We start from the raw sequence: 27573 nt of genomic DNA on the forward strand, positions 1-27573 counted from the left end.
ACAACGCTGACATATCGCGACCAGAGAGGAGGAGTGGGCTGCGACCCCACACCCAGCAGGTGAAGGCGGGACCTGCTGGCTCCGGGACCCGGAGGAGGAGGACCACGAGTAGAGCCAGAACTCTGTGTCTTTTCCATTAGTTTATTATTTTTTTTAATTTATATGTCGGCGTGATGCACCAGCGCGCGTTGAGCGCGTTGAGCGCGTCCGCAGCGGGAATGGAGCCGAGCGAGGCGCACGAGAGCGAGAGCGGCGCGTCCGCGATGTGGAAGCAGTTCCAGGCCCGAGCCAAGCCGCTGCTCAGCCCGAAGCTGGGCTCCACAGACCCGGAGGAGAGGAAGGACCGGGGCGGCTGGATGTTCAAGAAGATGCGGCGGAAGGAACCCGCCGTGCTGGACCGGGTGATCTCCTCCTCGCAGCCCGACCTGCTCTTCTCCTCCCCGGGGGCGGCGGCTCAGCTCTGCGGCAAAGCGGCGGCCGGCGGCCGGGACAAGCACAGCCCGAAGAAGTCCACGGTGGCTCACCTCGTGCAGTCCCACCACAAGAGCTCCTCTCTCGGCTCGGCGTGCCTGGAGAGGCTGGCCGAGACACCGGGCGGCGGGGGCGGCAGCAGCAGCGGCGGAGGAAGCGGTGGAGGAAGCGGCGGAGGAAGCGGTGGAGGAAGCGGTGGAGGAAGCGGTGGAAGCGGCGACGCGGCAGCAGCTTCCTCAGAGGCGGACACACAGATGGAGAGCCGGGAGGAGCAGCCGGTGAGTCCCGCCCCCATGAGGTGGAGGTCTGGCCTTTAGGAGTGATGTTGGGTATTCAGCTTGTGTCTATAGCCAGAAACACACACACACACACATACACATAAAGACACGCACATAGAGACACACTAAGAGACATTAAAGCCAACTGATAAAAGTTTTAAACCAGTAGAAACGCTGAAAATACAACAAACTGTCTTTTTTTCTGTGTCAATCTTTTATTTCCTAATCATTTAAATTTGGTGTTTTTATGCAAAAACAAACAAAACAAGCTCTAAAAGTTACTTTTTTGTATTATCCATGAGCTTTATGGTCCGTTGCACCCTGAGCCGGCAGGACGCCAGCACTGTGAAGCCTCATTTATGTTATCATTGACAGTCAGAGGACCGTAGGCCCGATGCTCCGCTAGAAAACGTCTCCAGGAGAAGCAATGAAAAAGGTTTAAAAATAAACCCGACGTCTCCGCTTTCCTTCAGAAGCACATTCCGGCTGCTGAGGAGGTGTAAATGAAAAGCTCCTCCAGCAGGAAGAGAGAGTATCGACCCTGTGCAGGCCGGAGGAAACGGTCCTTTATGTCCAGGGAGATCGTGAGATGAAGATGGATGTCTGCAGCACAAACACCACGTTACTGTGGTTATTCTAAGGGTCAGAGACCACAGATACATCTGCTGGCCCTCCGTGAGCTTTAGGTCTGCACACCGGCGCCCTGTGAAGGGTGTCGGGGAGCAGAGGCATCGAGGTGGTTGAGAAGAGCCTGATGGCTTTAAAGAGCTGTATTGATGAGACGCCAGCGCGAAGTAATGAACACGAGGACGATGAACTGTGAGCACGTTCTGTTCTCCACTTTGAAGAATTGGCAAACAATTCTTTGGTCTTTGGTTGCGGCCAAATTTCGACTCATCTGGTTGTATAGAAGTCTATGCTTCATGTGTTGAAGCTGCATTGTCTCTCCTGACATCCACAGGGCGACTCCTCTGGTTGTATAGAAGTCTATGCTTCATGTGTTAAAGCTGCATTCAGGTACTATCGGTAAACCAACTGTTATTTAAATGAAACCACGGTAGGAGTCTGGAGGTGAAATGTCTCTTTACTGGTTAAATCTTCAATATGTTGCGTTTTATAAGCTCATTGGATGTTTTTAAAATTATTTTTTTTACGGTTTTTAGGGTTAAGCATTAATCTAAAAAGTATCTGCAGCGGTCACATGACGCCATATTTCCCTTGGAGATGTAAAGTAGAATCATAAAATGGAAAATGCTCCAGTAAAGTGAAAAGTGGTTTCAGACGCTGAGTTTCTCTAAAAGAATGCTGGAAGCTTCATCTGCGGTATTGCTCTCCTGCACTGGCACCAGTATTGATCCTCGCGGCCCGTACTGGCACCAATATGGATGTTAATGGGCCCTAGAGGCTCCGCCAGCGTGTCATGGCCGACGTGTAGAAGATGTACGTTCACCTCTCTCGCTGCTGGTATTGACTTCCTCTCCGTCCTCCCTCGTTCATCTTCACTCGGTCTCTCACTTTGACTTTTACACATTGCACACAAAGATCAAGCTCCTGGTCATCGAGGAAATACATCAGTAGATAAATACATAAATGTATGAATTTATGAAGTAGAGCTGCAGAGATTGAGCCAAAGAAACTACATTTTTCAAGTAAAATTGCCAAACATGAGCTCCTTTTCTTTGTCATACGTGATATTAAATTAAATATATTTTGAGTTATTGAACTGTAGGTTTTAAAAAAAATAAATAAAAAAAAAACAGACATTTGAGGGCATTTTTCACTATGATTAATTAAATAATTGATGGGTATATTAATCAATAATGAAACTAGATGTTAGCTGCTGCACTACAATAAAGAACGCTGACGTCATATCACGTGATTACTCAGTAAAATTGGTGCTAAAAGTCGGATTAAATAATGCAAACATGGAGGTCTACCAGGGAGGAAGGGTCCAATCGATGGTGCATTGTGGGAAATGTGGGATCAAGTGTTTTGACCTACGTTGGAGAAAAAGAGCCACGATGTCTCTGCTGCTTCGATTCTGTTGTTTTGTCGTCTCTCACAAATCACTCGACCTTCAAAGGAAAGTTCAGCTGCTGAAGTGAGTTCTATTGACTTCTCCTCCGACAGCCGAGTTTTACACTTTAGAGTTTGGAGAAGCAGCACGGTTAAATACGCTCTCTTCAAACACACCAGACTCCATTCATAAAACCAGTGATTTAACCTCACAGAGCTCAGGAGGTGCTGCTCTCCTGCTGCCTCCTTTAGTTGTTGTGTTTGTGGTATTGTGAGTCTTCCGTGTTTTAAAAGGTTAGTTTAGATTCACTAAAGTCACAATAACACAAACTAACCAACAGAAGGAGGCAGCAGGAGACCAGACACCTGAGACTTAAATCATATATTTTTGTATGTAAAATCCGCATCTGTTAAGTAACTAATACCTACAGCTGTGAAAAAGTAAAATATTTCCTTCTGAGATCTAGAAGTATAAAGTACCATACTATGAAAACACTTAAACTAAAGTATTTCAACTTCCAAACATCAATCACATGCTAAAAAGAAGGTATTATTAGGCCTCACTATGAAGTATTAGTACAGATTATATTGTGAGTGTCTTGCTCATGGGCAAAGGCAACAAGTGATCATGTTTGCGGACGTGCGTGAGCACACGTGCACGCTCCTGGAATAGCTGCCGTTGATGGGATTGTGTGTGAGCTGCTTCCTGCTGCAGGACATTAATCTCTCCAGTGTTTATGCCTTCACGCTCGATTCAGTTTATAGACCTTTCATTATTTTATTTACACTTATTTTCATTTGATTTAAGTTATACAAATGTAATTCATCTTTATTGCTATTGCAGTAATCAATAGTTTTTGTATACTTTTTATTGTACTTTATTGTATTCAAGTTGTAACAATTTCAATCACTTATTTAATTGAATTTAAAGTTTTAATTTTTGAAATTTTCAATTAATTTCTCTTTGTTTTACTATTATTACTTTTATCATAGCTTTCAATAACATTTTATTTTATTGTTGCCATAGAGTTCTCAAGTTGCTCTTTTTTTTTTTACTATTATCTCATTAATTTATGTATATCTGGTTCATTCAATCTGTTCTAAAACAGAAATGTCATGTCAGCCGATAGACACAAACAGAAAAACAACTACAAAAACACACAAAATCACTACAAAGAAACACAAAAGTAACTAAAATGAGACACAAAGAAGAAACACAGTAACTACAAAGAGACACAAAACCATTACAAAGAGACAAAAACACGACAAAGAGACACAAAGTAACTAAACAGAGACACAAAGTAACTACAAAGAGACACAAAGTAACTACAAAGAGACACAAAGCAACTGCAAAGAGACACAAAACCACTCCAAAGAGACACAAACGTAAAGAGATGAAGAACCAACACAAAAAACACTCTCTCTTTTTGCTCTGTGTTTAGTCTCCTCCTTCTGAGCCAGATCTCTGTCTCTTTAGCTGCTAAACACTGGTCTCTGTTCTCCTGCTGGTCTCTGACTCAGCCTGCTGGTCTCTGGCTCAGCCTGCTGGTCTCTGGCTCAGCCTGCTGGTCTCTGGCTCAGCCTGCTGGTCTCTGGCTCAGCCTGCTGGTCTCTGACTCAGCCTGCTGGTCTCTGGCTCAGCCTGCTGGTCTCTGACTCAGCCTGCTGGTCTCTGACTCAGCCTGCTGGATGCTGCAGAGCTTTGAAAGCAGCTGCCGGCTTGTTGTGGGCCATAAAACCAAAATAGAGAAGCTGGATTAGTGGCTGTCATAAACGTAGACTTTGTTATTGTCATAGCACGAGAGGACGAGGGCTTCTGCTGACTGAACACACCACTGGCTCTATTCTACTGGAGCAACCATATCTATACATCATATTTATATATATATATATAGAGAGAGAGAGAGAGAGAGAGAGAGAGAGAGAGAGAGAGAGAGAGAGAGAGAGAGAGAGAGAGAGAGAGAGAGAGAGAGAGAGAGAGAGAGAGAGAGAGAGAGAGAGAGAGAGAGAGAGAGAGAGAGAGAGAGAGAGAGAGAGAGAGAGACTTCTATACAACCAGAGGAGTCTGTTGCTGAATTGAAGAAGAAACTAGAGATTGAAACATAAACTCACTTACAACATTTACTGAGGGAATAACTAAAGTGTCTTCCATTGAAATCTTTTATAAAACCCCCATCCATGACTTCCTGGATATCTTCAGAGTATTTAAGGCGTATGAAGTATTCTCTGGACATCGGGACTGTGGTTGTCAGGCAGACCTCAGCGGTTTAAGTGTTCATATCATCACATTACAGAAGTATTGATCTGTGTAAGTGGATCCGTGTGTTGGCAGGATGCTGAGCCGTCCTCTTACTTTGAGGGTGATGTATGGTGATATTAATGTTTCATATTGATCTGTTGCTCATATATGGGCGTATCAGAGGAGCGTTGACACATGTGGAATCTCATTTTATGAACTGTAATCTGAAGGTTTAATAATTACAGGAGTTGAATATGATCAAGAAATCCAGACCTTTTGTTTTTATCTCCTTGTGTCGACACCGAGATTCTACAAAATAATAAACAGAATAGATAAAGCACAAGTATTACTTCAAAAACTAGACCACGATTGACCACGTTGGATCACGACGGACCTCGATGAATTATGACGGTCCACGATGGACCACGATTGATCACAATGGACCACGATTGATAGCGATGGACCACGATTGATCAAGGTCTCTGTGAAGAAGTGGGGAGTCACTTTTAGTGCTTATGCTCCTAAGAAGTGCTCAGATGCAGACACATGTCTGCAGCTCACGAAACCTCCTCTTTTCTAAATGCCGTGCAAAGAGTCCTTGAACCCTGTTGCATCATAGGAATAAGCTGCAACAGCATTGCACCATGCAGCTCCACAGGATGTCCGTTCTGCACGTTTGCATCAGTGAAAGTAAGAGTTGTACAAGAATGGAAAAAAAAATCGCAGCGGCTGAACAACACTCAGATCGGATGGGAGGAAGCTACTCTCGTGTAATTTCCTGTTCGCGGTCGCCCCTGGGACGAGTTAGAGAGCCGCGAGAGACACTCCAGTCAGAGTTGTTCGGGGTGTGCGTACGCAAGCGAGGAAGTGAGCGCTTCAGTTCAGGGCTTTTTTTTCATTCCTCTCAGAGACGTTGGCGAGTTGGTTTTCGAGGCTCGTTCGCTGACAGTTGTGCGGTTTCCTTGACGGACGCGCTGTTGATTTATTGGTTCCTCCTGACAGGGCATGGCGGCCCCGGGCTCCTCGGGGTCCAGCTCGGGGATGTACAAGCTGGAGATCGAGCTGAAGAGAGGACGCAACCTGGCCGTCAGAGACAGAGGAGGTAGAGTCTCCAACGACCTCTTTTTCTCTTTTTTTTTGTGTGTTTCATCTGTGAGAACCTTTAACGGTCTTCTTTCAGGCAGCAGCGACCCGTATGTGAAGTTCAAGCTGGCTGGAAAAGAAGTGTTCAGAAGCAAAACCATCCACAAGAACCTTAACCCGGTGTGGGAGGAGAGAACCACTCTGATAATGGACTGTCTGAGTGACCCTCTGTATGTGAAGGTAGAGACGCGCACACACACACACACACACATTTTCCATATTAATTATGAATGAACACCAGATGTGTCTGCTGCTCCCTTGCAGGTGTTTGACTATGACTTCGGCCTCCAGGATGACTTCATGGGTTCAGCGTACCTTTACCTGGAGTCTCTGGAGCAGCAGAGGTTCAATATTTATCCTTTTTCCTCTTTGTGTCTCTTTCCAAACCAAACTAAACTCTTCTCGGTTCATTTGAGGCTGATCCACGATTCACAACAGGACACGGAAACTAAATACGGCACGAATGAGTCAGATCGATCTTTTTCATACAATAATCAATATTTATTTTTCTAAGAATAGATCAAATTACTGAGTGTAATGTGTGGAGATGTACAGAATAGTTTTGAAGCTTAATTTTTTACATTGGTGTTGCAATTCTTGTGTTTAAAGTCAGTACAGTGTCAGGCCACACTATTATTATTAATATTCTTTACAACTATTATAGTTTCAGAGAATTGTAAAGTCAACATTTATTGAAAAATGATTGGATTAACAACTTCACAATGTTTTTATCAAACCAAATATTCTTTAAATCTTTATTTTTTGGAGTTTAGCATTTTTAAAAAACAGTTTAGTCGACACACAGGGAGGCGGAGTTACAATTATTCAAGAAAGTTAATTTAACAAAAAAAATCATTCATTTAGATGAATCACTTCATTCATCACTTCAAGAATTAGATTAATTCTTTCGAGGGTTTTCTTATTCGTTTCGGGCAGCTTTAACACATGAAGCATATACTTCTATACAACCAGAGGAATCGCTCCCTGGTGGTCAGGAGAGAGGATGCAGCTTTAACACATGAAGCATACACTTTTGGGGACGACGTCATAAAATATGCCGACAGACGTACAAAACAGAAGCTTTCAATAAAAATAAATGTATTTGTATTTATTGAACCTGTATTTTATTATATTTGAGCTATTTAAATAAAACTGACTGACACAAACCAATAAATCCTGTCTTTAAACAATGAGTATTAGATCCTGTGTCGTGGTCGAGCCTTCTTCACATGCTCCTCCTCAGCAGATCGAGTTGTCTTGTTGTCATGAGTCAGAAGTATTTTCTTATCAGCTGGTCCTCGAAAAGAGGTGAAAAGTGTGAAAAGTGTTGCATTTTCTAGTCAAAGCCTTCGGCTCGACCAGCTGTCAGTAAAAATCACACTAATCACCAAAGCCTAGACCACAGAGCCTCCTCTTCATCAGTCTCTGTCATCTGGACATCGATCATGTTCTTTCATTACACAAAAACAACTCCTGTTGATCGTTTCATGAACTCTCAGTTCTGTTTTGTTTTATAAACCTCCACCAGGGGGCGACTCCTCTGGTTGTATAGAAGTCTATACTTCATGTGTTAAAAATTGCATTCTCTCTCCTGGCCACCAGGGTACGACTCCTCTGGTTGTATAGAAGTCTATGCTTCATGTGTTAAAGCTGCATTCTCTCTCCTGACCACCAGGGGACGACTCCTCTGGTTGTATAGAAGTCTATGCTTCATGTGTTAAAGCTGCATTCTCTCTCCTGACCACTAGTCATCAGAGAGTCGATCATTGCTCTGCGGGCAGGATCGCCCCCTACAGGCAGTCAGGTGGTACTGCAGCCTTCACAGCCGTCCTCCCCGTGTGTTGCAGGACGATACCGGTCACTCTGGAGCTGAAGGACCCTCACTATCCGGACCAGGACCTGGGCTCTCTGGACCTGTCTGTCACCCTGACGCCTAAAGATAGTCCTCTGGAGGAGCGGCGGGACTCCACGGTACGTCTGCTGCTGATCTTCTACTAAAGTGTCTTTGTAATGTTCGGCTAAAACAAACATTACATTCAAGGAAACTAATGATAATGAATGTGTCTTTTGTTTCATTAATCCTGAAGCACGGAAGCTCTGAGAGGAAAGTACCAAAAAAATACAATCTTGAGATTTATTTTCTAAATCTGATTTTAACTGTATTTATTATTTATCATCAACTGGAGAGAAAAAAAGAGGTTTTAAAGGATAATTTAAAGTTTTTAGTTGTTGTAACACTCATGGTGGCCACTAGAGGTGGAAGTGCGCCGCCGCTTTGTGTTCTCAATAGAACTAATAGCGTCGTGTTGTCGTCCAGGTGAGTTTTAACTTCTTCATGCACTCTAAACTAAAGGTATGCATGTTGTTCGTTAGTTAGTTCATTTATTTTTAGTCTTATTTAAAACAGTTGTAGTGCACTTCACCCTCTAGGGGCCAACATGAGTATTGCAACAATACAACCTTTTTAACAGGAAGTAGCTGTTTGGAAGATTATCCTATAAACCTTCTTTTTTGTTTTACCTGTTGAGACATAAACAGAATGAAATAGATCATCAGCTGTTTATTCTTCTCTTTTGCTTAAAAAAAAGTGAAAATCTGCTGCAAATTCTCACTTTTTAAATCATTTTGACTTGATCTTTGCTTTTCTCCTCGTTAAATATTCGATCTTAAAAGAATTCAAACAAATCAAATATGAAAGTTGGGTTTCTCTGGTCCCAACTGGTGTGAAACCAGTGAGGGAGGAGGTTCGTCTTCAGAGGTTCGGGACTCGATGTGCGGATCCGTTAATCTGCTTGCAGCGTCTCGTTCATCATCTTTTATTATAACTTTTGAGTTGTAATTCGCTGATGACGAGAGTTTGAGCTGCGTTTGTCTCCTGCAGCTGCGCGTCATGGCGTCGGCGTGTCGGTGGAGGTCGCATGTGAACACAGTGAGTTTAGCGGTGATTAGGCTCCTCCAGCCTGATTTGAACCCTTTCCTCCCAACGCCACCTAATGTATCTGTGCAGTAGTGCGACGGCGTGTTTGGGCCGCTGTGGGTTTCCAAAAAACAAATAAAAACAATATTTTTAAGAGATTAAAGTGGTAAATTTACAACAATTAAGTGTGATTATTTTGCACGGAATCACAATGTTAGCATTCAGTTTTTGAGGAAACTTAAATTATTATTATTTTTCTTATCCACATTTTGCTCTCAGAAGCCGTCATTATAACTTCAGTGATAGTATTTGTAATTTGTTGTTGTTTGTTTTCTTGTTTTTAGTTTCAAGGTTTTGTTTGGCTTCCTCTTCCCTCTGCGGCTCTTAATGAAACATAAATAAGCATCAAATGGAGAATATTTATTCTCTGTTTGGATCATTATACTGACTTCAATGTGGACAAAAAGACAAAAAGTAACAACTTAGTTTAAAGCGACTGTGAATCAGTAAAACGTTTAGCCGCTAAAGAGACGGATAGTTCACTCAGCAGGCGGTGGAGACCAAACATGGAGCAAAAAGAGAGAATATTGGCCTCATACTGCACTCATATTGGCCACTTATTGGCCTCATATTGATCAGGTGATCAGAGTTTTCACAGACGAAAATACATCAAAAGAAACGTAAAATACATCTTATTTTAAGATTTAAAAAAGGCTGGTCAATAACGCATTGAATCAGATTGTGGTGAATTAAGTATTAAAATAAGCTTCTAAAATTCACCTAAATTCAGTCAGATTTTCAAACTAAAATACCTCGGTAATCTAATTTCACGAGTATTTAAATTTAAACATATCGTTACATTTCTTTGCTTCCATACGAGTTTCAGTTCAGTTCCTCAGGAGATCAGAGATGTCAAACAGCCTCCATGCTTATGTTTTATTCAGCATATAAATGAATCATCAGGCCGAGTGTCAGTCTGCTGCAGCGGAAAAGGATGAAGAGGAAGAAGAGGAATGAAGATGTGGGAAATCAACACAAAAACAAGAACAGAAAAAAACAAAGCTCAGAAAGATCATGAGTCATGAAGATAATGAGGCCATAATAATGAATATTCAGCACAGTGTTCAATGTTAGAATCCACTTCTGATGCTTTATTCATGGAGCTTAAAGCTGCAGTACGCATCCCCTTCATCTCCTGTTTCATCTGCTCGTAGTTAGAGATGAACCTGTTCTCTAGCGCCCCCTAGTGGCTTAGACGAGGTTTTGTGCAGCCCTCCTGTTAAAATCACCCGATAACGAATCAGTTGAAATAATGTATTTTAATGTATATTCAGACAATGCTGCTCAGGAGGTCCTGGAAACGATCCACCAAGGTAAAGCCCCATCATCATCATCATCATCATCATCATCATCATCATCATCATCATCATCGTCACAGCTCTCCGTGATCTTTCTGTCAATCCCCAAATGTTTAGTTTGCTCATTTGCTTTTTCATGACGACTTCAGATAGACGTCAAACATGTTGTGTATTCAGCGCATAAAGTACTAAGTTTACATGCACTACATATTCTGTTTTTTGTCCTTATCCCCCCCCCCCCCTCCAAAAGGACATTATTCCTTCTTCCCCACATGTCGTAAGAGGAACATGTCATTTAGAATATTTGGGAATATGCTGTCGACATAACCGGAATAATATGGAAATATGAGTTTGCATGTAAACATAGTCGTTGTTTAATGTTGTTGTGTGTTGTCGCTGCTCTCATTTCATGTGACGTTATCAGGCTAACTTCATGCTATCAGGCTTACATCATGCCATTAGGCTAACATCAGCCTAACTTGATGTTATCAGGCTAACATCAAGCTATCAGGCTAACATCTTGCTATCAGGCTAACGTAATGTTATTTGGCTAACATCTTTCTAATATCTTGCTGACAGACTAACTTAATGTAATCTGGCTAGCATCTTGCTATCAGGCTAATGTGTGTGTGTGTGTGTGTGTGTGTGTGTGTGTGTGTGTGTGTGTGTGTGTGTGTGTGTGTGTGTGTGTCTATTTGTGTGTGTGTGGACCAGCAGCAGCAGTCACTGCGTCTCTCGGAGCTTCATCGGAAGTCGCAGCTCTGGCGCGGCATCGTCAGCATCGCGCTGATCGAAGGCCGGAACCTGATTCCCATGGACTCCAACGGCCTGAGCGACCCGTACGTCAAGTTCAGACTCGGACCGCAGAAGTACCGGAGCAAGGTACGCTAATGCTAACGCTGACGTCTGGTCAGTCTCGGGAGGGACTCTCATGTCTGGAAATGTTGTTTCCTCAAATGAGGAGCGTGTTTCCCATGATGCATCTGTGTGTGTTCATGTGCAGACGGTGCCAAAGACCCTGAGTCCGCAGTGGAGGCAGCAGTTCGACCTCCACATGTACGAAGAGACCGGAGGCGTGCTGGAGATCTCCGTGTGGGACAAAGACACCGGCCGGAAAGACGACTTCATCGGACGGTCAGCTGCCATTTCCCTTTTTGTCTGTTTTTGTTTGTTTTGTGATGAAAAACCACAACATTCAGTTTGTTAGTAAGATCTTGAATTATCACTAAACCTCCTCAAGGACTCATAGAACCTAGATCACTAGATAGAACCTCATCAATGAGCTCTTAACCTCCCTGAAGACTCATAGAACACATTAAAAGATGTCTAGAACCTTTTCAATGATCCCTCGATAGAACCTCCCAAAAAAACTCACAAAGGACATAGAATTTCCTCAAGTATCAATAGACTTCCTTAAGGACTCATAGAAGCTAGATCTCTAGATAGAACCTCATCAATAAGCTCTTAACCACCGTAAAAGACCCCATGAACCTTTTCAATGATCCCTAGATGGAACCTCCCAAAGGATGTAGAACCTCATCAAGAACTCCTCGAACATCCTGAAGGATCCATAGAACCTTTTCATTTACCGCTAACCTTCCCAAAGTACTCCTAGAACATCCTAAAAATACTTCAAGAACCATTCAATGCTAACTAAACCAACTAAACCACCTAAAGGTGTCACAGAAACATTGGGTTAAAGGTCATGGAAAAGTCCTGGGAATCCATTGGTCAGAATGTACTGTGCTTGTCGTGCAGCTGCCAGTTGGACCTCTCCACCCTCTGCAAGGAGCGGACCCACCACCTGGACCTGGCCCTGGAGGAGTCCCGGGGCTCCGTGGTGCTGCTGGTCACGCTCACGGCCTCGGCTCACGTCTCTATCGCCGACCTGTCCGTCACGCCGTTGGACGACCCGCTGGAGCGCCGCGAGATACTGGGACGCTACGTGAGCGCCGCGCGTCAGGCTAACGGTCAGGTGTCCACGGGACGGACAGACCTCTGACTTCCTGTTTGCTTTCCTCCAGAGCGCCTGGAGGTCGTTCTCCAACCTCAAGGACGTCGGCATCGTCCAGGTGAAGGTGATGAGAGCCGAAGGACTTATGGTGGCCGACGTCACGGGTAACACAACATCCATCCTGGGCTGTACTGTGTACTGCTTTTAATACTCCTCTACAGTAATTTATATTCCTATACAGTACTTTATATTCTTTAGTCGTCTTTGTTCCCCCAACTATGCTTTATACTCCTCTAAAGTATTTTGTACTCCTCTTTATACTCCTGTACATTACTTTATCCTCCTTCACAGTACTTTATACATCCTGTACAGTACTTTATCCTCGTCCACAGTACTTTATACTCTGGTGTTTCCAGGTAAGAGTGACCCGTTCTGTGTGCTGGAGCTGAACAATGACCGGCTGCAGACTCACACGGTGTACAAGAACCTGAACCCAGAGTGGAACAAGGTCTTCACCTTGTGAGTCACAATACACAGATACTACGTGTATTTAGTCACATTCATTGTACTGTAAATACATGCAAATTATATTTAATCCAATATGATCCACATACATACTTCATATCATAACTTGTATGATACTTTATACTACTACCAATACATATTGTACTTGTTACTTGTTATTAGTTTCTGTGCAGATGAATATTTTTACATAAAACTGCAGCTTTTATCGCCACCAGACTCCATTCATAAAACCAGTGATTTAACCTCACAGAACTCAGGAGCTGCTGGTTTCCTGCTGTCTTCATCTGGTGGTTATTTTTGGGTTATTGACTGTCTTGGGTTTTAAAAGGTTAATTCAGATTCACAATAACACAAACTAACTACCAGATACAGGCAGCAGGAGAGCAGCAGCTCCTGAGCTCTGAGAGGTTAAATCAGTGTTTTTATGAAAGAAGTCTTGTGTCCCTGAAGAGATCACAGATAACAGCTTCAGCTTCCAGCAGAAAGGTAAAGAGGTAAAACATTCTAAATATAGAGTTCATTTAAACTGATACAGACTCTTTTTGGAGTCTTAAATACCTCACCAGCAGTACATTACTTGTCTCCCTCTACTGTTGTAATACCATGACTATGTAGAAGTACTTTATACACTGCTCTCTTTCTTCAGCAACGTGAAGGACATGCACTCCGTGTTGGAGGTCACGGTGTTCGATGAGGACCGCGACCGGAGCGCCGACTTCCTGGGAAAAGTGGCCATCCCCTTATTATCTGTGAGTGTAATAATACACAGAGTACAACGCTGTATGAGGTGTACAAATACAAACTGTTATCGCTTTTTTTTATTTGTGTCAGATCCGAAACGGTGAGCAGAAGAGTTACATGTTGAAGAACAAAGAGCTGACGGGGCGAACCAAAGGGGCCATTTACCTGGAGATGGATGTGGTGTACAACTCTGTGAGTACTGCTGAAGGGGTACAAGTACCTCAGCGGTCACATGACCCTTCAGGGGGCAGCTGTAACGCCTGTCCTGGGTCACATGACCTGCTCTCTCTTCAGGTAAAAGCTGCTCTAAGGTCTGTCGTTCCTGCAGAGCAGAAATACATCGAGGAAGAACCCAAAGTTTCCAAGCAGGTTTGTTTATGTGCATTATTCATATATTATTATATCTTATATTATTATATATCTCTAAACCCATTCAAATATTATTTTCATTATCAATTAATCTGATAAATTAAACATTTATAAACATTTAAAATATTTAACCCTAAACTTAAAAAAATGTTTTAATCGAATGATTATTCCTAAAAAAGTAATGTAATTTATAAATATAATATATTAACAATAAAAACTTCCCGTCCCTCAGTTGCTGCAGCAGAACTTTAACCGCGTGAAGAGGTGCATCATGGTCCTGATCAGCTACGGGACGTACATCAACAGCTGCTTCGAGTGGGAGTCTGCCCAGAGAAGCATCATCTCCTTTGTGGTATAACACACACACACACACACACACACACACACTACAGCATCATAAGCATTTTCTAAAACTAAGTATATGTTCAAGCTAATACTTTTGTATTTAAAGTTGCTACGAGGAACTTTACCATGATGGTGTGTTTGGCGCCCCCTGTGGTCTAAAGAGGTAGTATCTCTGAGCACCAGGGTTCCTTTCAGAAAACCTCTCCTTTCACAGTCTGACTAAGTGGCTCTGATGAGGATCTTAAAGAAGAACTCTCTAGAACCAGACCATCTTCTCTCTAGCGGTCTGCTGAATCATGGAGGTCATCTCTAAACCGGTTGAGGACCAGATCAAAGTTCCTCACAGTAACTTGGTCCCTTGAATTCAGGCAGACGAGTACTTGTACTGCAGTAGAGACTGCATGTACTTCAGGTACTGAAAGTACTGCAGCTACTTCCAGTACCTCAGGTATTGGCTCTCCTCCCCAGCTGTTCATCGTGGTCGTGTGGAACTTCGAGCTCTACATGCTGCCGATGGCTCTGCTGCTGCTGCTGGTCTGGAACTACGTCTTCTCCTCCGAGAGAGACGCGGCCGTAACGGTACGAAGCACAAAGAGAACTTTAACATTGTTAATTTTAACATTGTTAACACAAAGTTAAAGAAAACTTTAACATTGTCAACACAAAGTTAAATACAACTTTAAAGTCTTTACTAACGAGCGTTTCTTTCCCGCTGCAGTCCATGGAGGCCACGTTCGAGTGGGAGGACGAAGAGGAGGACAAGGAAGACAAGGTAGAGAACAATGATGCATTGTGTTGCGTTGTGTTACGTTGTGTTAAGTTGTGTTAAGTTGTCCTCAATGCACTGAGACGCTGACCTCCTCCTGCAGGAGGCGGAGCCAAAGGGCTTCCTGGACAAGCTGTACGCCATCCAGGACGTGTTCGTCAGCGTGCAGAGCGCGCTGGACGATGTGGCGTCGCACGGAGAGAGGATGAAGAAGTGAGTATACGACAACCAGAGCGCTGTGGTGGAGACCAGGATGTCACAGGAAGTGCCTTCTTCTCCTCCTCCTCCTCCTCCTCCTCCTCCTCCTCCTCCTCCTCCTCCTCCTCCTCCTCCTCCTCCTCCTTCTTCTTCTTCATCTTCATCTTCTCCTCAGCACCGTTAACTGGACCGTGCCTTTCCTGAGCTGGTTGGCGATGGCCGCCTTGTGCTCGGCCACCGTTCTCCTCTACCTCGTTCCTCTCCGGTTCCTGGTGCTGGCGTGGGGTGAGTCCTGCTGTGTACAACACACAGGATGTACTTACAACACACACAATGTACCTCATGTGTGCACAAGTCCTCAGAGCCTCTCTCTCTCGCTCTCTCTCTCTCTCTTTCTCTCGCTCCCTCCTCCCCTTCTCCTGCAGGTGTGAACAAGTTCACCAAGAAGCTTCGGGATCCGTACCTGATCGACAACAACGAGCTGCTGGACTTCCTGTCCAGAGTCCCGTCTGACGTCCAAGTGGTGAGAGAGAGGGCGTGTGTGTGTGTGTGTGTGTGTGTGTGTGTGTGTGTGTGTGTGTGTGTGTTTGTGTGTGTGTGTGTTTGTGTGTGTGTGTGTGTTTGTGTGTGTGTGTGTGTGTGTGTGTGTGTGTGTGTGTAAAACACTTTTTTTCTGACTAATCCTTGAATAATGAAGCAGCTCTTCAGTTTAACTTTTTCTGAGTTTGTTCTGACGCTGTGTGTGTGTGTGTGTGTGTGTGCGTGCGTGCGTGCGTGTGTGTGTGTAGATGCAGTACAGAGAGCTGAAGGATGTCGGTCAGAGTCCCAACAAGCGCAGGAAGACGATCCCCAGCTGAACGCTGCAAACTGTAAACTACAATATTTATATATTTATTGTATATTTTGATTATAGAAGTTGTTTTTATGTTTTTATGGTTGTTGTTTTTATTTAAGTTTTATTACTGTGGAAACATTTATTTTCTAAATCTTGTAAAGAAATGCTGTTAATGTTTTTTTATTTCTTGTACAAACATACAGAACATGAACTAATAATAATATTAATAATAGTGATGATGTGCTGCTGCATGGAGCTTCTTCATTTCCTCCAGTGTGTGTGTGTGTGTGTGTGTGTGTGTGTGTGTGTGTGTGTGTGTGTGTGTGTGTCGTCACTGAGGAGTTGCATGTTATGAATATGAATCGCATGTTGAACTCACAAACTTTTCTTTTTTATTCTTACCAACAAATAATATTAAAGTGTTTCAGTGACGTGGCGCCGAGTGAGAGAATAAATAAACAAATACGGAGGAAAAATTAATATTCAGAGAATCTTTATTTATTTATTCTTACGTCGTTTAAGTCGTTAATATTTGTTCTTTTTTTAACAAAAAATATTTTTTTCTCAGAATATTCTGAATTTTCAAGATTGAAGTCGTGAAAAAGTCAAAAAACTTTCATAAAACTTCATCCAACCTGCAAAAGTTCTTCCTTCAACAAATTAAAAAACTTTTATCTCAGATTATCAGATTTATTTTCTCTGAATATCAATTTTTATATTTTATTTTAAAGTAAAACAGTGAAATCCTGCATCAACACGAATGCATGAAGCAATATTCATAATCATAATAATAATATATTAAACAGTCTCGGGGGCAGTTTTATACTTTTCATACCTTTTTTTTAAAATAAGTTGCGTACTTTTACTTTCACACAAGTACTTGAGTATATTGTAGTATTTCACAGATATGAATACTTCCTCCATCACTGTTAAGAAGCATGTTTACTCATTACAACTAATATTTATACTTTTAAAAATCATAGAAACAAAAACATCTGAAACTTCCGTTCCTCTGTGTTCAGTATTATTATTATAATTAATTCAGTTTATGATGACAAACTAATTATAATAATTCTGTGTTTCTGCATTTTTCAAATCATACTTAAAACTATAAAAACATTCTGTGAAAACAGAGCATTGAGGTTTTGTTTCATTTTATTTGACCTTTAATTTTCTTTTTGCATATTTATCAATATTCCAACATTTTAGTTATTTTTTCAAACAGTTTTTCATTATTGCTCAGTTATCATCATGTTTATGATCTCCTGAGTATTTCATATGCACGTGTGTGTAAACCGTCTTCTGTGTGTTTGCATGACTGAACATAAACTATATGCAAAGTGCATTTATGGATTCAACACCAGGACGTTTTTGACTGTTCCAGGAGTCCTCTGGTCGTGTTTCCTGTTGCATTATGGGTATGTGCTGCTGAGTGTCTGGGTCAATGTGTCTACTGTGTCGTGTTTGTCTGGGAAAATATATTTCTACACAGATTCATGTGGCTCTTTGTTTTTATCTTTTTATGTTAAAGTGAAGTTAACTAGACTTTGTGTCGCAGAAACTGTACAAAAGTACAGTAAAACACACACATACATACATACATACATACATACATACATACATATATATATGGGCGGTTATGTATGCGCTTGGAGTTTTCGGAACTACAGTTCCCACAATGCTTTGTGGGCGGTAAGCAGGAAGTTCAACGCTGCCACGAGTCAGCGGTTCCCCACAAATACTTTACGTGTTTTTGTTCACTTTTAGTCGACGTGGGTCCGTTTGAGGTGCGCCGATGTGTCTATGAGCGGCTCCCGTTGGCGGGAAACCTGTGGACGTTCAGACTAACGTCATCGAAGTCACGTGACTCTGTAGCAAACCTAAAACCGTGAAGATTGTCAGGCGAGTTCAGTGGCGGCTTCTCCTTTTGAGCTCCAAGGGTCATTAATGACGTCAAAGAAACCGGATGTCACGCGGGATTTATCCGATTTAATTCAGTTAAGGCAGTTAATTCTTAGTTTTTAAATGTTTAAATATTTAATATTTTTTTAAATAATGTAATTGTATGCATTATATTAACATGATTATTGTCTCCTGATTTATTTGTTTTTCATTGTCTTTTTTAAAATTTTTATTTATGTATTTTTTCACCTTTTTCATATTGAGTGTCTGGTTTCATACGGCTTCACATGCAAAACAATGACACAAAGTAAAGTACATTTACTCAAACACTTAAAGTACATGTGAGATACTCCACATTACTTCAACTGTATCACGGAGTACTTCTTCCTTTACAACACTAAAAACAAAATATTATTTTTTTTATATAGATTCTCAGCTCCGACCAGCAGAGGGACTCATGTGCTTTGATTATGCACAGATCAGCTCATATTATAAATATTACAATATTATTTTGTGCTACAGGACAAAGGTACACATGAGGTCAGAGGTCAGCAGGCTGCCTTTAGAGCTGAACTTTCTGGTAAAGCTTCTCAGACATCAGGATCCGACTCTTTTCTTTCTCGTGTTTGATTGTAAACTGAATATTTTTGGGTTTTGTTGCTGAAGGAGAACAACACAAGAGGATCCTTCATGTTCCTGCAGCGCGTCCTTTACATTTCAGGACAAAACACGTTGCATTAATCAAGTTAGGGTTGTACAAATACTACATGTATTTGCTAAAATGTTATAACAGTTGTTGTATATTTTGAATAGTGTATTATAAATGAACTATGGTTACATTTTCTATTAAGTTAAATTATTTTCCTGAACAACTAAACTGATTTAGTTTTGTTTTTCCTCTCCGGTTAGGTTTAGTGAATACACAAACAATTTGTCTCAACGTGACTATCAGGTCATCAACAGAGTTAAAAGAAGAAGAAAAAAATGAACATCTTTATTCAATAACAACACATGGATTGAAAATATAATCAGTAAAATTTTAGGTCATTTAAAGTATCAATATTGTATTCAAGTACATTCTTTGAGTAAATGTACTTTTACACTTTGTGTCATTGTATAGTTTAGTATTTGCTGTATTGTATACTTAATACTCTACTATACTTTAGAGTAGTACTTCTATCTGAGAGTGCAGTATCAGTGCAGTATAAAAACTAAAGTACCTTAAACTTAAGTTACTTTCCACCGTTTGAGCCAAATTAGATTCAAATATTGTTTCTGTTGATAAAAACTGCGAGTATTTGTTCAACAGGCTGTACTGCAGCTCGCGCGCGCGAGTGTGTGTGCGTGTGTTGCGCACATGCTCAGTAAGGTTACGAGTGCGCGCAGAGGCTTTAAAGCGCGCGGCCGCAGCGGCCGGCAGCAGAGGCGCAGACAGCGGGGAGGAGCTGCAGCGGCGCCGTCAGCTGCGCGTCTGGACCCGGATGACCCGACATCATCCCCGCCGCGGAGGACCCGGCTCTGCGCGGGGCGCCCGGAGATAGGCGCGTGCGAGCGTGTGTGTGTGTGTGTGTGAGTGAGTGTGTGTGTGTGTGTGTGTCCGCGCCACGCGGCTCTGCACAGCACAGCATCTCCACAGACTCTCTATTAGCGTTATTAGTCGCGTTGTTTGTGTTATCAGTCGCCGCGCCGCAATGGGCAAAGTGCGGGCCCTGGCCATCTTCTTCGACAGCCTGAACCAGAACAACCTGCCGGCGTTCTCCGGCGGAGACCCGGTGTCCGGGCGCGTGGTGGTGGAGGTGACCGGGGACGTGCGCGTGAGGAGCCTGGACATGACCGCGAGGGGGGTCGCCAAGGTGCGCTGGACCGAGTCCCGCAACGCCGGGGCCAACACCGCGTACACGCAGAACTACACCGAGGAGCTGGAGTACCTGCACCACCGGGACCCGCTGCTGGGAGACGAGCGAGGTAGGAACCTTTAGAACCTTTGGAACCTTCAGAGGAACAGAGTAGCAGGTATTAGAATCTTTAGAACGTTTAAAGAACGTTTATAAGAAGACAATAACATCTATAAGGAACATTTAGAGAAACATTGGAACGTGTATTAGAACCTTTAGAACGTTTAGAAGACCACAACCGTGTTTTAAGAACATTTAGAACGTTTATAAGAACATTGAAAGGTCTGTAAGGAACATTTAAAAGAACGTTTATTAGAACTATTTAAAGGACTGGTTGCTGGTTACTGAGCGTAACTTTCTCTCGTGACTTCCTGATAAATTGATGAAAGTGAAGAAATGTGGCAGAAGCGGTAAAACTTTATTGAGCAGAACGCGGAGACAAAGCGACAGTTTGGTGCTGATGCAACAGCTGATGCTTCTGCAGCGCGAGCGCGTGAATTCTGGACTCAACCGGCTCCACGTGCACGCGCCGATGCTCGTGATCTGTGTGTTTATTCTAAGAGTGAGAGCCTGTGTGTTGTGTTCAAGGAGTTTTGATGCAGGAAGGAAGAAGAAGAAAAAGAAAGAAAAGTTGAGAAACATTCCCCCAAAAAAAATCGAAAATGGAAGTTTTTTTAATATGTTTTTTTGTTTCTGCAAACTGATAGAGACATGAACATGTTTTACTGATGTAATCCTGAAGCTCCAGCAGCCAACTCCCTTTGTTAGAAGCGGTTCAAACCTGTTTAGAAACTGAGAGGGAGGGAGGAGGAGGAGACGAGGAGGGAGGAGACGAGCTGACTCTCTCTCTCTCTCTCTCTGTGGTAAAGAACCACATCAGCTGCTGCTAGAGCTCCACCTGTTGTCTCTGTTTGCTTTTACTTGTAAAACAAAACACCACGCAAACAAGACAGTTTCATGTAAATGAGACTCCTCCACCTCCTCCATTTCCTGCTCTTCCTCCTCCTCCCAGTGTTCCCAGTGTAAACCAGTACACGTGGGCCAGCCTGTCGGCTCCGTTTTGTTTGGTTATAAATGTGGGAATATTTGAAAGCTTCAGAGAGGAAGAAGAAGGTCCTTTACTTCCTGTCAGTGTTTGCGTGTCGGGGTCAAAGGTCAAGGAGCGAGGCCATGACGTCAGATGAAATCTGACTCCCGGGAAAACTATGAACATTCCTGAGCTTTCGTCCGCGTCACATGATCTTCCTCAGCTGATGGAGTTGATCCTCAGAGAGAAACTAAACCAGTTTCATAACGCCAGCATGTATGTATTTATTTATTATAATAACGTTCTTGAAGTGAAGACAACAACGAGCTGGAGTCCATCCTGAGAGCTCAGCTTGTTGTTGAAGTCTCATCATCCATCCCATCATTATGGGCCCATCAGAGGAAGACCATGTGAACCAATAGAAAGTTGTGTTGATGTACATCTTCTGTGTAATGCTGTAAATCAAAAGAATAAAAAGCTGTGAATGTAAAACATTTTCTCTCCTATCGTCATTTATCCCCTGAAGCCTCTGAAGGGCTTCTACCTGTTACCCTCCTCCTTCTCCTCCTCCTTCTCCTCCTCCTCTCATGCACTGTTCCACATGGCTGTACTTATGTGGGTGGGGGCTTGTCGGGGCCGAGCCAATCAGAACCCGGCTTCTGGTGCGCGTCTCTCTCTCCTCCAATGAGGAGCGAGCTGTGGAGCTCCAGCTGAAAGAGTCGGCTGAGACCGGTTCATACCAGCCTGCTCCTGCTCTGAGTGTATGTGTGTGTGTGTGTGTGTGTGTGTGTGTGTGTGTGTGTGTGTGTGTGTAGATATATACAGTATATGTGTGTGTGTGTGTGCTATCAAATTGACGTGGAACACACACACATGCGTGCAAGATGTTGATGACGGCAATCACACAAACACACTCACACAAACACACACACACGCACACACACACACAGGAAGCTGCGTTCATCAGGTTGAATCCGGATGTTTAAACACAAATGTGAAATACAAACAATAACAAGAGAAATGAGGAAGCTGACGTCGTGTTCTTCACTGAAAGAACACAGACTCTGTGTTCTGTCCTCTGACACACATTCATAACATTACATTCATATCATTACATTCATAACATTACATTCATAACATTACATTCATATCATTACATTCATAACATTACATTTATAACATTATATTTATAACATTACATTTATAACATTACATTTATAACATTACATTTATAACATCACATTTATAACATCACATTTATAACATTACATTTATAACATCACATTTATAACATTACATTTATAACATTACATTTATAACATCACATTTATAACATTACATTTATAACATTACATTCTTTCAATACAAACAGACTTTTAGTTCGATCACAGTTGAAATTTTTTGTCTTGAACAAAAACTCAAAACAGAAAATAAAGATTCATTTAGGAACATGATTCTGAATTAAAGTTATTGAATGTCAGCGTTTATCTGTGTGGTATTGTGAAGGTTGTGAGTACTAGTACTTCCTGGTGGTACATTCCTGCGTACTGTGTGTTCTCTCCATGAGTGAATAAACATGGCCGTGTTCTCTGCAGACGACGGCGGTCCAGAGGACAGCGTCTCCGTCCTGCACGCCGGAGTCCATGAGTTCGCCTTCAGCTTCAACCTGCCGCAGATGTGAGTACAGACTGAGGTACTTGTACTCAGGTATAAGTACAGCGTTGTGGTACTTTATACTTCTGCTCCACTTCAGACCGATTAAACTATCAGAACTTATGATGAATGTGTTGAAGACGACAGGATCAACACTCAGGATTATTAATAAAGTTACAGTTAAATTAGACTTTATTTTTTAAATCTTCTTCTTCTTTTAATGGAAAACTTGGAAAAGTCATGACATTTTAAAAAGGTACTTGCATTGCAGGTACTAGTACTGTGTGGTGAGGTACTTGCACTGCAGGTACTTGCACTGCAGGTACTAGTACTGCGTGGTGGAGGTACTTGTACACTGACGCTGTCCCCCGCAGGGCGCTGGCCACGTCGTTCGAGGGGAAGCACGGCAGCGTGCGTTATTGGGTGAAGGCCGAGCTGCTGCGGCCCTGGCTGCTGCCGCTGAAGGTGAAGAAGGAGTTCATCGTGTTCGAGCACATCGACATCAACACGCCGCTGCTGCTGGTACAAGACCTTCCTCTGCGGTTCCACAGGAGAACCTCCTGCTCCTGGGAACGTTAGCTTAGCATGAAGCCTGGGAGCAACATTGTCATATAATTGGAATATTCTTGATATATTTGTTTTCATGTTTTTCATGTGTGTGTTCTGTAAAAGAACTAAAGTTTAATTTTAGATGAAACTCTTTGATTGTATAAAGGTTTTAAAAAGAACATCCATGGTTGGTTCTAGATAAAACCCTTTACTCTTTAATGGGTTCCCTGTACTACATCCTGGATGGGTTCTAGATGAAACCCTTTAAATATTAAAGGGTTTGGGGGGAACCTCCTGGGTGTGCTTTTGTTAGCCTCCTTAGGAGGTAGAAAGGTTAAAGATGGAACCTCCAGAGAGAGTTCTGGGTGGAACCATTACACCACAGAAGAGTTCTCTGTAAAAACTTTCAAAAGGAGTTGTGGGTTAAACCTTTCACAGATGATTCTCAGTGTAACTCTTGAGAAAAGGTTATTGAAGGAACCAAAAGGATTCTCTCATGAGAACAAGCTGAAGAACCCCAATGGTTCTAGATAGTGCCGTTACTTCTTTGCGTGAGTGCACGTTAATTGGTGAATTTTAGAAATGTTTATCGACAAATTCTGTTTATTTGGAATAGAGCTAAGCTAACTTTTCCGGTTTTCATGCTAAGCTAAGCTAACCAGCTGTCGCTCCATGTTGATCGAACAGATACGAGTTTGGTATCGATCTTCTCGTCTGACTCTCGGCTACGAAGCCAAAGAGCTCATTTCTCAAAATGTGGTACCTGTGATGTCGCGGGAGCTCTAACACGCCGGCGACGCTGTGCTTCAGGCCCCTCAGGCCGGTTCAAAGGAGAAGACGCTATGCTGCTGGTTCTGTGCTTCTGGCCCGATCTCCCTCAGCGCCAAGATCGAGCGAAAGGGCTACACGCCAGGTAAGCCACCGCTCCTCTTCCCTCCTCCAGCTCTTACTCTTTTTTTCCACTCTCAAAATTTCACTTATTTCACTTCTCTCTCAGTCCGACAGACTGATTTCTTCTCCCTTCTCTCCAAGGCGAGTCGATCCAAATATTTGCCGAGGTGGAGAACTGCTCGTCCCGGGTCGTGGTGCCCAAGGCCGCCCTGTACCAAAACCAGACCTTCTACGCTAAAGGCAAGGGCAAGCAGATCCAGCAGCTGGTGTCCAACCTGAGAGGAGACCCTCTGCCGCAGGGCAAGAGCCAGAGCTGGGAGGGCAAGCTGCTGAAGATCCCCCCGGTGTCGCCCTCCATCCTGGACTGCCCCATCATCCGAGTGGAGTACGCCCTCGTGGTGAGTCCAGGGTCTGATCCACAATGAGTAGAGTCAGAGCCACTATGAGCAGGCATACATACAGGCATCTTTATATATGTTTATTCTTTTAATCAAACATCCTGGGGGATGTGATGGAACGAGGTGTTCCTGCAGTCTGTGTCGTGCATGAAGTCCTCGGTCTCCTCAGCTCTGATCTCCCTGCAGGTGTACGTGGACGTGCCCGGCGGCTTGAACCTGTCTCTGTCGCTGCCGTTGGTGATCGGGACCATCCCGCTGCACGCCTGCGCCACGCGCTCCTCCAGCATCAGCAGCGGCTGCAGCGCGCTGAGCTGGCTGGCTCTGCCCGAGAGGCCCGAGGGTACGACGGGACGGGAGGGCACGAGAGACACGGGGCTGGGCGGGTCCCCAGCGGCTTGCGGGCTCTCTAACGCTTGTGTGTTTTCGGTTACAGCGCCGCCCAGCTACACCGACCTGGCCATATCGGAGGCTCGCAGGAGGGAGTGTCTGCTGGGCTGCGACGGGACCGCCGGGGAGGGAGAGGACCTGCTGACCTACATCACGGAGTTCAGATATCTGCCCCCCCCACTCTACTCAGAGGTACACTTAATACCACACTCATAAAGTACTCCGTCAACAGAGCGGGACAGCTGTCACCCGCCGTACAGAGTACACGGAAAATACAACGTATGCAGTTAAGATGCTGCACATGTTGTATAATATTTACAAAGTATCCAGTAACATGTTGTATAAATTATTCAAAGTATCCAGTAAAGATGATAGCAGGTATGTTTTTTCCGCGCTACTTCTTAGTAAATCCTTCCACTTACAGCAGAAAGAAGCAACGAGCTCCTCCTCCCTGAAACCGGTTTGGTCCGTTTCATCTGAACTGTTTGTTTTCCGAGTCATTTCGTGAGATCGAGTTTATGCCTGTTCTCAGGGAGCTTTTTATGGAGAGGACTTTGCACGGAGCCCCAGCTAGCCTTTTCCCCCCGTTTCCAGTCTTTGAGCTAAGCTAAGCTAATCTAACCAACTGCAGCTTCACACACAGATGTAAGAGCATCAATCTGAACATCTGTCTCCGAGACATCTGCCTCACTTTCAAAGGCTTGTTCCAGCAGGTTTCAGCATGTGTTTTTATGTGCTGCTCCAGGTGGACCCGTACCCCGACCCCGTGGAGGTGTGCCCGGCGGCGGACGTCAGGAGGCCCGACACGTGTCCGTCCCGCTGAGGAGCCCTCCGTGCCCTCACCAGACACCGGCCCTCCCCCTCGGCCCCAGCAAGCTTCTCACCAGATTGTATGTCAGCGTAAACACGGCGGCGGACCCTCCCTGGCTCAGCTGGGAGAGTATTCGGTGACCGCTGACATATGGATCAGGGGTCTGGAGCCATGCTCCGTCCTCTGGATCCTGTGCGCCAGACCTGGCAAAAAAAACCAACACCACCACTAGTTCCTTGACGCCGTGCACGACTCTGAGGCACAAATCAAAGATGGCGGTCAGAGGACGCCTCCACAGTGAATTTTGCACAAACCGTAATTACTGTGTTTCCTATCGGTGGTTTTGTATTCTGCAGGTTGCGGCGGGCCTGAATGTCCACAAGGTTCTGTCCACACAAAGTTGTAAACATTTACGTCGTGACGCAGACGTCATGATGCAGACGCCGTAACGCAGACGTCGTAAAGTAGACTTCATGGTGCAAACGTCGTGACGCAGACGTCGTAAAGCAGACGTCAGGTGGAAAACGTCTTTCTGTCAACGAACCAGACGGATTTGTATTTGCATAAAAACGACCACCTCGAGCACTTAAAGTGAGACTCAGAATGTGTGTGTGTATGTGTGTGTATATGAGAGTGTGTGTGTGTGTGTGTGTGTGTGTGTGTGTGTGTGTGTGTGTGTGTGTGTGTGTGTGTATATGAGTGTGTGTTTAAATGACCAGGGTCTAGAGAAAAAGCACAACTCCGACCAACCAACATAAAGTACCACAAGTCGCCTGTCAGTTTCTGCTCTGAACTAAAAGCTTCTCTTGCTGTAGATTTATTTTTATTTTTTATTTTTTAAACATGGACGTTAAGAAGCTTTGTGCTCACAAAAAGAATGACAAACCATAAAAAGATAAAAATGTTTACAGATGAGTATATCAAATTGAGAATGTTGTTCAAACATCTTCCACCTAAAACTTCAAAGTGCAATATATTTTTGTATTTGTGATTTATTTTCTTTTTTTGCACTAAGGTTTATATACTCTGTTGCTGTTTATTCCATTTCTGTGCATTATATATTATTATCATGATCCTATTGCTGTCATGATCAATTTTTGATAAAATAAAAGGTTTATTTTATAAAATATTGAGACTAGCAGTCTTTTTGTGCATGAATATTCTTCTCCTGAATAGACTTCTATACAACCAGAGAAGTCGCCCCTTGGACTAGAGGTTTGTCTCCTGGTCTAATCAATAAGAGACATCGCCATCTCTCGAGCATTGTGATGTCATCATTTAACAATGTGTGTGGGAAGTACGATCAGGATTGTGTACTTGTATTTGTGTTTAGTTGTATAAGTACTTCGTCCTTCAAAGTACATGTTGTGCGTAAGTCTGCAGCAGATCAGACTTGTGACTGATGACACTTCACAGCTGTGAAGTTCTTCTTCTTCTTCTTCTTCTTCTTCTTCTTCTTCTTCTTCTTCTTCTTCTTCTTCTTCTTTTTCTTTTTCTTCTTCTTTTTCTTCTTCTTTTTCTTCTTCTTCTTCTTTTTCTTCTTTGACTCTTTAACGACGGCGTCACATGCCGAGAACCAAGAAGAAGAAAAAAAACGTCAATGTTTTGGCTTCGACTGAACCGGCTGCAGCTGATACACAAGAACCAGTTAGAACTGGAAGCAGAGAGACGGCTCAGGGAGGGAGGGAGACACACACACACACACACACACACACACACACACACACACACACACACACACACACACACACACAGACGTCCTCATGTTGCCCGGAAAGATAAAACTTTTGTTTTGTTCGTTGTCTTTTTTTCACCGCCAACTGAGAGAAAGCTGTGGTTTCTCCTCCTGACACGAGAGCCTGAGGAAGCAGTGTGAACAGGAACACGTGCACGAGACTAGTGTGT

At 43.3% G+C, this 27573-nt stretch overlaps 2 protein-coding genes across 3 annotated transcripts; both read left to right on the top strand.

The window, feature by feature from the left end:
- Window positions 1–16: 16 nt before the first annotated feature.
- On the top strand, window positions 17–16788 carry mctp1b (multiple C2 domains, transmembrane 1b). 2 transcript variants are annotated; one of them, XM_068573907.1, is made up of 21 exons: window positions 17–749; window positions 6007–6106; window positions 6185–6327; window positions 6412–6491; window positions 7995–8118; window positions 10399–10437; window positions 11137–11304; window positions 11426–11556; window positions 12181–12367; window positions 12447–12540; window positions 12793–12895; window positions 13548–13650; window positions 13733–13834; window positions 13937–14011; window positions 14244–14363; window positions 14825–14935; window positions 15075–15128; window positions 15226–15335; window positions 15496–15605; window positions 15746–15843; window positions 16109–16788. In XM_068573907.1, the coding sequence occupies exons 1-21, from the start codon at window positions 174–176 to the stop codon at window positions 16175–16177; spliced, it is 2697 nt and encodes an 898-aa protein (XP_068430008.1). In that variant the 5' UTR covers window positions 17–173; the 3' UTR covers window positions 16178–16788. The 2 variants fall into 2 exon arrangements, with proteins under 2 accessions (XP_068430008.1, XP_068430009.1); XM_068573908.1 differs by having other exon boundaries at window positions 11140–11304.
- Window positions 16789–19500: 2712 nt separating this feature from the next.
- Window positions 19501–26779, top strand: LOC137783920 (arrestin domain-containing protein 3-like). Its single transcript, XM_068574273.1, has 8 exons — window positions 19501–20022; window positions 22575–22656; window positions 23007–23154; window positions 23992–24094; window positions 24214–24470; window positions 24657–24810; window positions 24904–25049; window positions 25603–26779. The coding sequence occupies exons 1-8, from the start codon at window positions 19749–19751 to the stop codon at window positions 25678–25680; spliced, it is 1242 nt and encodes a 413-aa protein (XP_068430374.1). The 5' UTR covers window positions 19501–19748; the 3' UTR covers window positions 25681–26779.
- The last annotated feature ends 794 nt before the right edge of the window (window positions 26780–27573 follow it).

The sequence above is a fragment of the Clinocottus analis genome, unplaced genomic scaffold (genome assembly GCF_023055335.1).
Source record: "Clinocottus analis isolate CAN_PGR_092001 unplaced genomic scaffold, fCliAna1.0.p SCAF_13, whole genome shotgun sequence".
Taxonomy (NCBI): Eukaryota; Metazoa; Chordata; class Actinopteri; order Perciformes; family Cottidae; genus Clinocottus; species Clinocottus analis.

Coding starts and splice junctions, on each gene's coding strand:
- mctp1b (XM_068573907.1), top strand. CDS start 174: ATGCACCAGCGCGCGTTGAGCGCGTTGAGCGCGTCCGCAGCGGGAATG. Junction 12,541..12,792: donor TATGGTGGCCGACGTCACGG/GTAACACAACAT, acceptor TGGTGTTTCCAG/GTAAGAGTGACCCGTTCTGT. Junction 15,844..16,108: donor TCCCGTCTGACGTCCAAGTG/GTGAGAGAGAGG, acceptor GTGTGTGTGTAG/ATGCAGTACAGAGAGCTGAA.
- LOC137783920 (XM_068574273.1), top strand. CDS start 19,749: ATGGGCAAAGTGCGGGCCCTGGCCATCTTCTTCGACAGCCTGAACCAG. Junction 22,657..23,006: donor AGCTTCAACCTGCCGCAGAT/GTGAGTACAGAC, acceptor TGTCCCCCGCAG/GGCGCTGGCCACGTCGTTCG. Junction 24,811..24,903: donor TCTGCCCGAGAGGCCCGAGG/GTACGACGGGAC, acceptor TTTCGGTTACAG/CGCCGCCCAGCTACACCGAC.